This window comes from Oncorhynchus keta, chromosome 10 (genome assembly GCF_023373465.1).
Source record: "Oncorhynchus keta strain PuntledgeMale-10-30-2019 chromosome 10, Oket_V2, whole genome shotgun sequence".
NCBI lineage: Eukaryota > Metazoa > Chordata > Actinopteri > Salmoniformes > Salmonidae > Oncorhynchus > Oncorhynchus keta.
This window is the reverse complement of record NC_068430.1, coordinates 60,440,469-60,451,535: the sequence shown is the minus strand read 5'-3', so window position 1 is coordinate 60,451,535 and position 11,067 is coordinate 60,440,469. Positions and strand designations below refer to the sequence as shown.

Sequence of the window (11,067 nt, the reverse complement as noted above, 5' to 3'; positions counted from 1 at the left end):
ATCAGTATTTGTGGGTTCAATTACAGGCTCAAAATGGCCAGAAACAAAACTTCTTAAGCGCATCAGTCTATTGTTCTGAAAAATTAAGCCTATTCCATGTGAGAAATTGTCAAACTGAAGATCTCATACAACCCTGTGTACTACTCCCTTCACAGAATAGCGCAAACTGACTCTAACCAGAATAGAAGGAGTGGGAGGCCCCGGTGCACAACTGAGCAAGAGGACAAGTACATTAGTGTCTAGTTTGAGAAACGGACTCCTCATAAGTCCTCAACTGGCAGCTTCATTAAATATTACCCACAAAACACCAGTCTCAACGTCAACAGTGAAGAGGACACTCCAGGATGCTGGCAAATAGCCTTGGACACCACACACATCACACAATTTCTTGGATCTTTTATTTCAGCCCATAAAACATGAGCATTTATATTTTTGTTCATTGTGTGTGTGTGTGTGTGTATATGTATACACACACATATTAGTACCCACAAAGTATTCACACCCCTTGCCTTTTTACACATTTTGTTGTGAATTTAAAATTGATTAAATTGAGATTGTGTTACTGGCTTACACACAAACCATAATGTCAAAGTGAAATTGTGTTTTTAGAAATGTTTACTAATTGATATTAAAGCTGAAATGACTTGAGTCAATAAGTATACAACCCTGCTGTTATGGCAAGCCTAAATACAGTGCCTTCTGAAAGTATTCATACCCCTTGACTTATTCCACATTTAGTTGTTTTACAGCATAAATTCAAAAGGGATTACTTGTTTTTTTTGTCAACCATTTACACACAATACCCCATAATGACAAAGTGAACATGTTTAGACATTTTTGCAAATGTATTTAAAATTAAATACAGATCTCATTTGTATACTGTAAGTATTCACACCCCTTTGCTATGACACTCCAAATTGAGCTCAGATGTATCCAATTTCCTTTGATGATCCTTGATGTCACTGCAACTTGGAGTCCACCTGTGGCCAATTAAATTGTTTGGACATGATTTAGAAAGAAACCCACCTGTCTATATAATACCTCACAGTTGACAGTGCATGTCAGAGCAGAAACTATCCCATGATTCTCCAAGGAACTGTTGCAGAGATAGAATTTTAATAAAGTGTATATCTGGGGAAGTGTATTTTCACTTGTCATTATGGGGTATTGTGTGTTGATGGGTGAGAAAACATATTTAATCAATTTTGAATTCAGGCTGTAACACAAAATGTGGAATTAAGTCAAGGGGTATGAATACTTTCTGAGGCACTAAGTTCAGGAGTAACAATTTGCTTAACAAGTCACATAAGTTGCATGGACTTACTGTGTGCAATAGAGTTTAACATTATTTTGTAATGACTACCTCCTCTCTGTACCGCCGCACACATACAAATAATTGTAAGGTCCCTCAGTTGAGCAGTACATTTCAAACACAGATTCAAACCACAAAAAAACAGGGAGGTTTTTGCATTGCAAAAAAAGGGTCAGAAGGAGTCAAAAATAATTAAAAGCAGACATTGAATATCCCTTTGAGCGTGGTTATTAATTACACTTTGGATGATGTATCAATACACCCAGTAACTTCAAAGAAATACAGTTGAAGTCAGAAGTTTACATACACCTTAGCCAAATACATTTAAACTCAGTTTTTCACAATTCCTGACATTTAATCCTAGTCAAAATTCCCTGTCTTAGGTCAGTTAGGATCACCACTTTATTTTAAGAATGTGAAATGTCAGAATAATAGTAGAGAGAATGACTTAATCCAGGTTTTATTTCTTTCATCACATTCCCAGTGGGTCACAAGTTTGCATACACTCAATTAGTATTTGGTAGCATTGCCTTTAAATTTTTTAACTTGGGTCAAATGTTTCGGATAGCCTTCCACAAGCTTCCAACAATAAATTGGGTGAATTTTGGTCCATTCCTCCTGACAGAGCTGGTGTAGCTGAGTCAGGTTTGTAGGTCTCCTTGCTCGCACACACTTTTTCAGTTCTGCCCACAAATGTTCTATAGGATTGTGGTCAGTGCATTGTGATGGCCACTCCAATAACTTGACTTTGATGTCCTTCAGCAATTTTGCCACAACTTTGGTAGTATGCTTGGGGTCATTGTCCATTTGGAACACCCATTTGCAACCAAGCTTCAACTTCCTGACTGATGTCTTGAGATGTTGCTTCAATATATCCACATAATTTCCTTTCCTCACGAAGCCATCTATATTGTGAAGTGCACCAATCCCTCCTGCAGCAAAGCACCCCCACAACATGATGATGCCACCCCCGTGCTTCACAGTTGGGATGATGTTCTTTGGGTTTCAAGCCTCCCCCTTTTTCCACCAAATATAACGATGGTCATTATGGCCAAACAGTTCTATTTTTGTTCCATCAGACCAGTGGACATTTCTTCAAAAAGTACGATCTTTGCCCCCAAACCGTAGTCTGGCTTTTTATTATTATAATGTTATACCCCCCTTTTGTAGTATCCAATTGGTAGTAGTTACTGTCTTGTCTAATCTCTGCAACTCCCGTATGGACTCGGGAGAGGCGAAGGTCGAGAGCCATGCGTCATCCGTAACACAACCCACTATGCCGCACTGCTTCTTGACACAATGCACATCCAACCCGGAAGCCAACCGCACAAATGTGTCGGAGGAAACACCGTACACCTAGCAACCTGGTCAGCGTGCACTGCGCCCGGCCCGCCACAGGAGTTGCTAGTGCTCGATGAGACATATCCCTGCCGGCCTAACCCTCCCTAACTCGGAAGATCCTAGGCCAATTGTGCACCGCCCCATGGGCCTCCCGGTCGCGAACCCAGAATCTCTGGTGGCACAGCTAGCGCTGCATCCTTTAGACCACTGCCCCAGTCTGGCTTGTTTTATGGCGGTTTTGGAGCAGTGGCTTCTTACTTGCTGAGTGATCTTTCAGGTTATGTCAATATAGGACTCATTTTTCTGTGGATATAGATACTTTTGTACCAGTGTCCTCCAGCATCCTCACAAGGTCCTTTGTTGTTGCTCTGGGATTGATTTGCACTTTTCGACACCAAAGTACGTTCATCTCTAGGAGACAGAACGCGCTTCCATCCTGAGCGGTATTACGGATGCGTGGTCCCATGGTATTTTTTGTACAGATGAACGTGGTACCTGCAGGCATTTGTAAATTCCTCCCACGGATGAAACAGATTTTTTTTCTGAGGTCTTGGCTTATTTCTTTTGATTTTCCCAGGATGTCAAGCAAAGAGGCACTGAATTTGAAGGTCGGCCTCGAAATACATCCACAGGTACACCTCCAATTGACTCAAATGTTGTCAATTAGCCTATCAGAAGCTTCTAAAGCCATGACATCATTTTCTGGAATTTTCCAGACTGTTTAAAGGCACAGTGTTGTGTATGTAGACTTCTGACCCACTGGAATTGTGAGTGACATAAACTGTCTGTAAACAGTTGTTGGAAAAATGAATTGTGTCCTGCACAAAGTAGATGTCCTAACCGACTTGCCAGAACTGTAGTTTGTTAACAAGAAATGTGTGGAGTAGTTTAAAAACTAGTTTTAATGACTCCAACCTAAGTATATGTAAACTTCTGACTTCAACTGTAGGTATCCTTCCTACCTCAGTTGCTGGGGAGGAAGGTAACCGCTCAGGGATTTCACCATTAGGCCAATTCTAATTTTAATGGCTATGATAGTAGAAAACAGGATGGATTCCACAGTGTCTCTATATATTTGCATTTACAGCCATGTTACATAGAAGGGTACTGTGCAAATACAGTATTACACAGTACTTCCAACTATTATCATAATTTTATGATCTAAAACTATAGTGTTAAGGTGATTAAGGTGAGCCGTTTAGGGACAATTTGAGCTGCTTGAAAATCTGAAGCACAGAAAAATGTCAATGTGTAATCACACAAACTGCAAATACGTATAACAATTGTCTTTAACTACACTGAACAAAAATATAAACATGTAAAGTGTTGTTCCCATGTTTTATGCGTTGAAATGAAAGATCCCAGAAAGCTTGTTTCTCTCAAATGTTGTGCACAAATGTGTTTACATCACTGTTAGTGAGCATTTCTCCTTTGCCAAGATATTCTATCCACCTGACAAGTGTGCCATATCAAAAAGTTGATGAAACAGCATGATCATTACACAAGTGCACCTTGTGCTGGGAACAATAAAGAGGCCACAAATGTCACCCAACACAATGCCACAGATGTCTCAAGTTTTGAGGGAGTTTGCAATTGGCATGCTGACTGCAGGAATGTCCACCAGAGCTGTTTTCAGGGTATTGAATGTTCATTTCTCTATCATAAGCCACCTCCAATGTCGTTTTAGAGAATTTGTCTGTACGTCCAACTGTCCTCACCTGCAGACCATGGGTATAGCGTCGTGTGGGTGAGCGGTTTGCTGTCATCGTTGCGAACAGAGTGCCCCATGGTGGCTGTGGATTTATGGTATGGGCAGGCATAAGCTATGGACAACAAACACAATTGCATTTTATTGATGGCAATTTGAATGCAGAGATACTGTGACGAGATCCTTAGGCCCATTGCCATTCGTCCGCTGCCATCACCTCATGTTTCAGCATGACAATGCATGGCCCCATGTCGCAAGGATCTGTACACAATTCCTGGAAGCTGAAAATGTTACAGTTCTTCCATGCCCTGCATACTCACCAGACGTGTCACCCATTGAACATGGTTGGGATGCTCTGGATCGACAGCGTGTTCCAGTTCCCGCCAAGATCCAGCAACTTCACACAGCCATTGAAGGAGTATAATAATTGATGTAATAAATGTATCACTAGGAAGTTTAAACAATACCACTTTATATAATGTTTACATACCCTACATTACTCATCTCATATGTATATACTGTACTATATACCATCTACTGCATCTTGCCTATGCCGTTCGGCCATCACTCATTCATATATTTTTATGTACATATTCTTATTCATTCCTTTACACTTGTGTGTACAAGGTAGTTGTGAAATTGTTAGGTTAGATTACTTGTTAGATATTACTGCATGGTTGGAACTAGCACAAGCATTTCGCTACACTCACATTAACATCTGCTAACCATGTGTATGTGTCAAATAAAATTTGACTTGATAACATTCCATAGGCCACAATTAACAGCCTGATCAACTCTATGAGAATGAGATTTCGCGCTGCATGAGACAAATTGTGGTCACACCAGATACGGACTGGTTTTCTGATCCACACCCCTACCGTTATTTGTTGTTATCTGTGACCAACATTTGTATTCCCAGTCATGTGAAATCCATTGATTAGGGTCTAATACATTTATAATTGACTGACTTCCTTATATGAATTGTAACAGTAAAATCTTTTAAATTGCTGCGTTCATATTTTTGTTCAGTATAAAGTTAACTATGTGTACATACACTGTCCCTGTTTATTTAGCCTCACAATAACATACCTATCAACACTGTATTTTCATTCTGACGAAATGGACATTAGTCTTCCGGAGTCAATGCTATGTAACTACTATGTATACACAGTGCACTGTATATATAGGTATAGGGGCACATCGAAAAGTGGGAGAACTTGTTTTGTTTTCTAAACAGGTCTATTAGTTAAACATTCCATCCAAACTCAAATGTATCAATTAAGTATTGGCAAAAAAACCTTACATGATGTGTATTATTTTATTAGAAGTGTTAAGTGTCCACAGTGTAGTATTCAAAAAACGGAAAGTGATTAAACACACATGGATGCTAGTTATACAGTGTCTAAGGTCAACAGGAGTGTACAAAACAGTAGGAACACCATAATATTGAGTTGCACCCCCTTTTGCCCTCAACTGCCTCAATTCATCAGGGAATGGAATCTACAAGGTGTCGAAAGCATTCTACAGGGATGCTGGCCATGTTGACTCCAATGCTTCCCACAGTTGTCAAGTTGGCTGGATGTCCTTTGGGTGGTGAATCATTCCTGATACAAACGGGAAACTGGAGAGCGAAAAACACAGCAGCGTTCACCTGGATTAACCTGGTCAGTCTATGTCATGGAAAGAGCCCCTGTTCCTAACATTTTTTACACTCAGTGTACAGCATGTATGATGTAAGCACACAGCATCAAATCACTAAATAAACACAAAGGTTTAAAGAGTATATCTTAATATATTTAATTGTTTTTCTTTCAGACATTCAAAGTGTCAGACATTCAAAGTGTCACAGTCCAGTAATATTGCCATTGTCCAATGGTTAAATTAGATTTTAACAACCTGTTAAAGTAGTTAATCCTTTGATTATCATTAGCCTTAGTTCAACAACTACAGCAATACGTTTTGGTATTTTAAATGATACATCTCATTTGAACCTTCAGGGGATATGCAGTACATGGTTATGCCAACATAGAACATACTGTATTCCAAAGTGTACCCAATGTGTGTGGAGTGTACCCAAATATTGCATAAGTGAAATAGATCTAGCCTAGATGGGTTAAATAGATCCATTTACATGGGTAAAATCTTACAGTAGGCTGGATAGAGACCTTCAATGTCCATCAAGGACGATCATTACAGGCACCATTGGTTGGATTTGGGTATATGTCAGGGATGTTAACACAGTGCTATGTATCCCTATGGAGTGTTAGGTAACCCTGTATGGTGATATTCAGTCATATTTAACAAAGGATTGGAGTAAATTCCATTTCAATTCAGTTTACTTCCTGAGTTGAAATGGAATAGTCTCCAACCCTGATTAAATGCCACCCTATTCCCTACATGCATTACTTTTGACCAGAGCTCTATTGGCCTAATAGTGCACTATATAGGGAATACAGTGCAATCTGGGACGCAGCCTCAAATCTCTTTTCAGGTGTTCCTCAAAGAAGTCTAGGCCTGGATGGGTTGGCCCTGACTGAGGAGAAAGCCCCGATGTGGGAGACCAGGTTGGGCTCTATGCTGTGCGCTCTCTCTCCGGTTATAGTCCGAGCCATCTGATACAGAACCATGTCCTTAGCATTGCCCTTGATGCAGAATGATCCATCCAGGTACTCCGCCGCCCTGAGGGATGAGTTACCCGGAAACAGCATGGCAGGTGTGCAGCACTCGGTCGCCGGGGACACGGCGTAGAGCTGCGGCGAGAAGCGCCGTACCTCGAGTAGGTAATGCCGACCAGCCAGCTCTACGGCGACCATGATGTACAAAGTGAGGAAGAGGAGGTGGGTGGTGGAGAGGGAGAAAGAGAAAGGTGTACCGTGACTAAGGATTAGGAGGAGTGCGGTAGCCCCGACTAGTCCAAGTCCCACCCATTCCAGGATGCGGTAGGGTTCGGGGTTCCAGTAGCGCTGCAGCCTCTCCGGGTGGTAGAGCTTGACGTAGAGGGTGTGGAGGGCGAAGCGCCGCGAGAGTAAATCTTGGATCACGGCAAAGAAGTCCGCCCTGGGTAATGCGTCGTCCTCAAGGACCATCATGTTTTTGGGGCTTGCCAGCTCCCATCCTTTGCGCAGACAGTAGACGTAGTCCCTCTTCTCCCTCTCAAAGGTGTTGACGTGAGCCTGGTTCTTCCACTGCTCCTCCAGGGACCTCCGCACCACCAAGAACTGGCTCTCCAGTAGCGCCGCATCCTCGTTGTCCAGGGGACCGCTTTCCACATCACACACCAGCACTTCAGCGCAACGCCGCCCCTCGCTGCATCCTCTCAGGAGGGAAACCAGCCGCTGCATCACTTGAAGCAGATAGTGAAATTCCTTGCCCTCCGTTCGCCTGGCCGTTACCACAGTGATCAACAGCTCGGATCCCTTGGCGATGTTGGAAAAGCCAGCCGACCCGGTGGTAGACCGTGACGCCTCCCAGAATTCCAAAGCCTCCTGCCCTCTCTCGTAGCTCTCCGCTAGAAACTGATCGCTCATGTCATTCAAGTACATCGATTTAATGTAGTAGTAGGAATAGAGTAGCCTGTGGCAGCACAACGGCAGTACGATGCCAAACGTTATGATACATAAAACTAGTCCTTGGGCAACAGGGCTGGACCACCGTAAATGCTGGCTCGCCAGAGCTTTCCATCGAGGCATTGGTAAAGATGAGTATTGTAGTGTTGAGTAAAAAAAAAAAATGTAAAAAAAAGATTCAGGTCTCAATAATGATTTAACAAACCTTATGTAAAAGGGGATATTTGATCTGAGCTGTTTGCAATGTCAGGGTTTGGCAACGCCTTCGTACAACTGTTAATTTCCAGGTTGGCTGTGTGAAAGAGTTGTGGTGGCTAAAGGCGAACTAGTGTAGTGAAAACTGATGTCAAAGCAACCAGACCGGAACAGCAAAAATAAAAGCTCTGTACGCAAAGCATTGATATGGTTGCTTTTCATAGCTTTTATCCTCCAGCAAAATGTGTACAAAATTAGATATCCACGTTTGATATTGTCCAAGTATCTCTGGCCAAGGAAAAGCCAATTAAAAGTATCCAACTGTAGACCATCTACAAACTCTGCTGCTACCTGCAGCATTCCACGGTTCCATTAGATCCCATGTTCCAGGAGAAACTATGAAAAAAATAATGTTATTCATTTTGCTCAGGCTATTCAAATTGGAGGCACACCCAAATAACATGACTAGCCAGGTGTAGACTGTACCCAAAGCTTCAATTACTATACGGCAACATTAACTATTTAATGAAATGTCACGTCTGACTTTATATAGTCCATTGTTTTTAGGCATCCTATCGCTGTGTGTGAACCAGTACAATTACAACGAATTACAAATTCGTTTGATTGTACATTTTAAGATTATATCGGTAACAAGCGAGTTAGTGCCCCACGTTACCTGGCTATTGCTACAGCACACCGTTGTGCATAATCGGGTCAACATACAGAGAATAGAATGATCAACATAAACCCATTTACATTACTAAATAGGCTACTGTGCTGTCCAGGAAAAAAATAGCAGCAAAATATTAAACATCTATTTTCCTTAGTCTATACTGCGTTAGATATATGGTTGAAGCAACAAATAAACAGTCTCACCATAACTTCCAATGTGGTAACATAGTTGCGGTAGCTAGAATCAAGGGTTGTTTCAAAATGCGCACTTAAGTTTTGCATTTTAAAATGGTGATCTTCCAACAACACCTGATGCCCGGTTTACATCGTAACGTATATCTTTACGTCGTTTTCACTGAGTCTTGCCCGGCTACTGAATAAGACTAGTTACAGATTGAACAATGAGGCAGATATCGCTAGCTTGTACTTGGTTCTGCCCACTAGGATGCATTTGTTTCCATTGGAAAGGACAGGATGTGGTCTATCTTGGGTTAGTTAAAACGTCTTTGGTGTGGTCTTAGTAAAAGTCGCAAAATGGAGGAGAGCCTGTCTCTCGTCAGAGATTGAATTTATTTTGTGATATTGCAAAATATGACCTTTTCGTTCAAGAAACAGGACAAATATATAGCTTGAGGTTATTAAACATGTTTAATTACTTTTCCCTCAACAAGTTCCTCTACCTTTATACAAAGTCAAGATAGTTTGCACTGCAGATCAGCTAACTGTTACCAGCAGCTAGCTAAAGGAAGGCTAGGTTGAAGATAACATTGCAGCTAGCAAGATCCACCTAATAATTAGAATTAAAATACAAAGTCATTATCACAATACACTTAAATGGGAGGCCATACAATATAATTGTATTGTGTATTATTCAACAATACTATTAAAATAGTACTCACTTTAAGGAATGGGTAATTGTTCACAACAAGTTGCTAGCTATCCCATAAAGCCATTTCCTAAAAACATATTTCCATCTCTTGTGGTTTGGTAACTTCCTGTTCTTCGACGGACTCTGGACTGAAGACGAGGAAAAGTTAGAAAAATATCAAAATATGCGCTGTTCGTATCGCAACGGAGCGTTCAACCGCAAGGGGATGTACCAATTGAAATGCATGACATCCGGCGTAACATAACGGAGTGCATATGGTTTTGCGAACGAGGCTTCAGAGAGCATACTGTCTGATATGGGAGACGTTGAGGGGAGAACGCAGAGCGCTTAAAATCTTTTACTTATCCGTACCATATGTATTGAATTAAAAAGAAAACAAATCGTGAACATTAAAAATAAAGTTAAGAATGTTAACAGTATATTTTCGAGGACGGGTGAAATAATGGATGTTGAAATCAAAAACCAAACAATTGACAGCTAACTGTAAACAAAAATAAGACAAAGGCAAAATCCCCAAATTTGTAAAATAAAATAGAAAAAAGCCTGTCTATCATGTTCATCGATTGGGCTAAAACGAACCCTCACTCCAAAAACTAGCGAACCAATGGAGACTCATTGTCTACGCCTCCCTCTAAATCCCGCCCTTCACGGAATAATAATGCCAAAACTCGCAATCGAAAAGACTGGCAGTGAAAGCAAAGAAACAGACATAGAAGCAAAAATACTAGTAGCGTAACCAAAAGGTAGCACATGCAGGCAAGAGCGTAGGCTAAATGTATTTCAATAGGATTGGTTGCTGGGAAAGTTTTGCATTCATTTGGCATTAGTTTTGCATTCATTTTGTATTCGTTTAAAAAAAATTGTAATCATTTGTCATAGAGATTTGCTTTCGCTTTAAAATTATTTGTTAACATTTTTGGGGGTTTTGATGTCTGATTTTTTGTTTACAATTCTATACATTTTGCTTTCAATTGTTTGGTTTCTGATTTCAACATCCATTATTTCACCCGTCCTCGAAAATATAATATACATTCTCAACTTTATTTTTCATGTTCACAATTTATGTTGTTTAGAATTCAATACATATGGTGTGAAATTGACCCCATACACGTTGCGGTAACAATGGGAGTCGTCGTGCAAAAAGCAGCAAGGTGGGCTTTCGAGCTCCCGCCTATTCTTTCTTTGGATTGGTGGATACTTAAGTAATAATGCCTGAGAAGCCGTTGTTTGGAAGATATACTGGCAGGTGTTATTCATTTTGTATTTTTTATTTAACCTTTAACTAGCAAGTCAGTTAAGAAAAAAAATCGTATTTACAATTGACGGCCTATCCTAAAGGCCTCCTGCGGGGATGGGGCTGGGATTAAACATTTTCAAAAATCAT

General features: G+C 40.8%; 1 protein-coding gene across 2 annotated transcripts; it reads right to left on the bottom strand.

The window, feature by feature from the left end:
- Positions 1-5,665: 5,665 nt before the first annotated feature.
- Positions 5,666-10,658, bottom strand: pgap4 (post-GPI attachment to proteins GalNAc transferase 4). Of its 2 annotated transcripts, XM_035778863.2 has the most exons (3): positions 9,694-10,658; positions 8,999-9,581; positions 5,666-8,518 (listed from the first exon to the last, which is right to left on the bottom strand). In XM_035778863.2, the coding sequence occupies exon 3, from the start codon at positions 8,048-8,050 to the stop codon at positions 6,860-6,862; it is 1,191 nt and encodes a 396-aa protein (XP_035634756.1). In that variant the 5' UTR covers positions 8,051-8,518; positions 8,999-9,581; positions 9,694-10,658; the 3' UTR covers positions 5,666-6,859. The 2 variants fall into 2 exon arrangements, with proteins under 2 accessions (XP_035634756.1, XP_035634757.1); XM_035778864.2 differs by lacking the exon at positions 8,999-9,581.
- Positions 10,659-11,067: the final 409 nt, after the last annotated feature.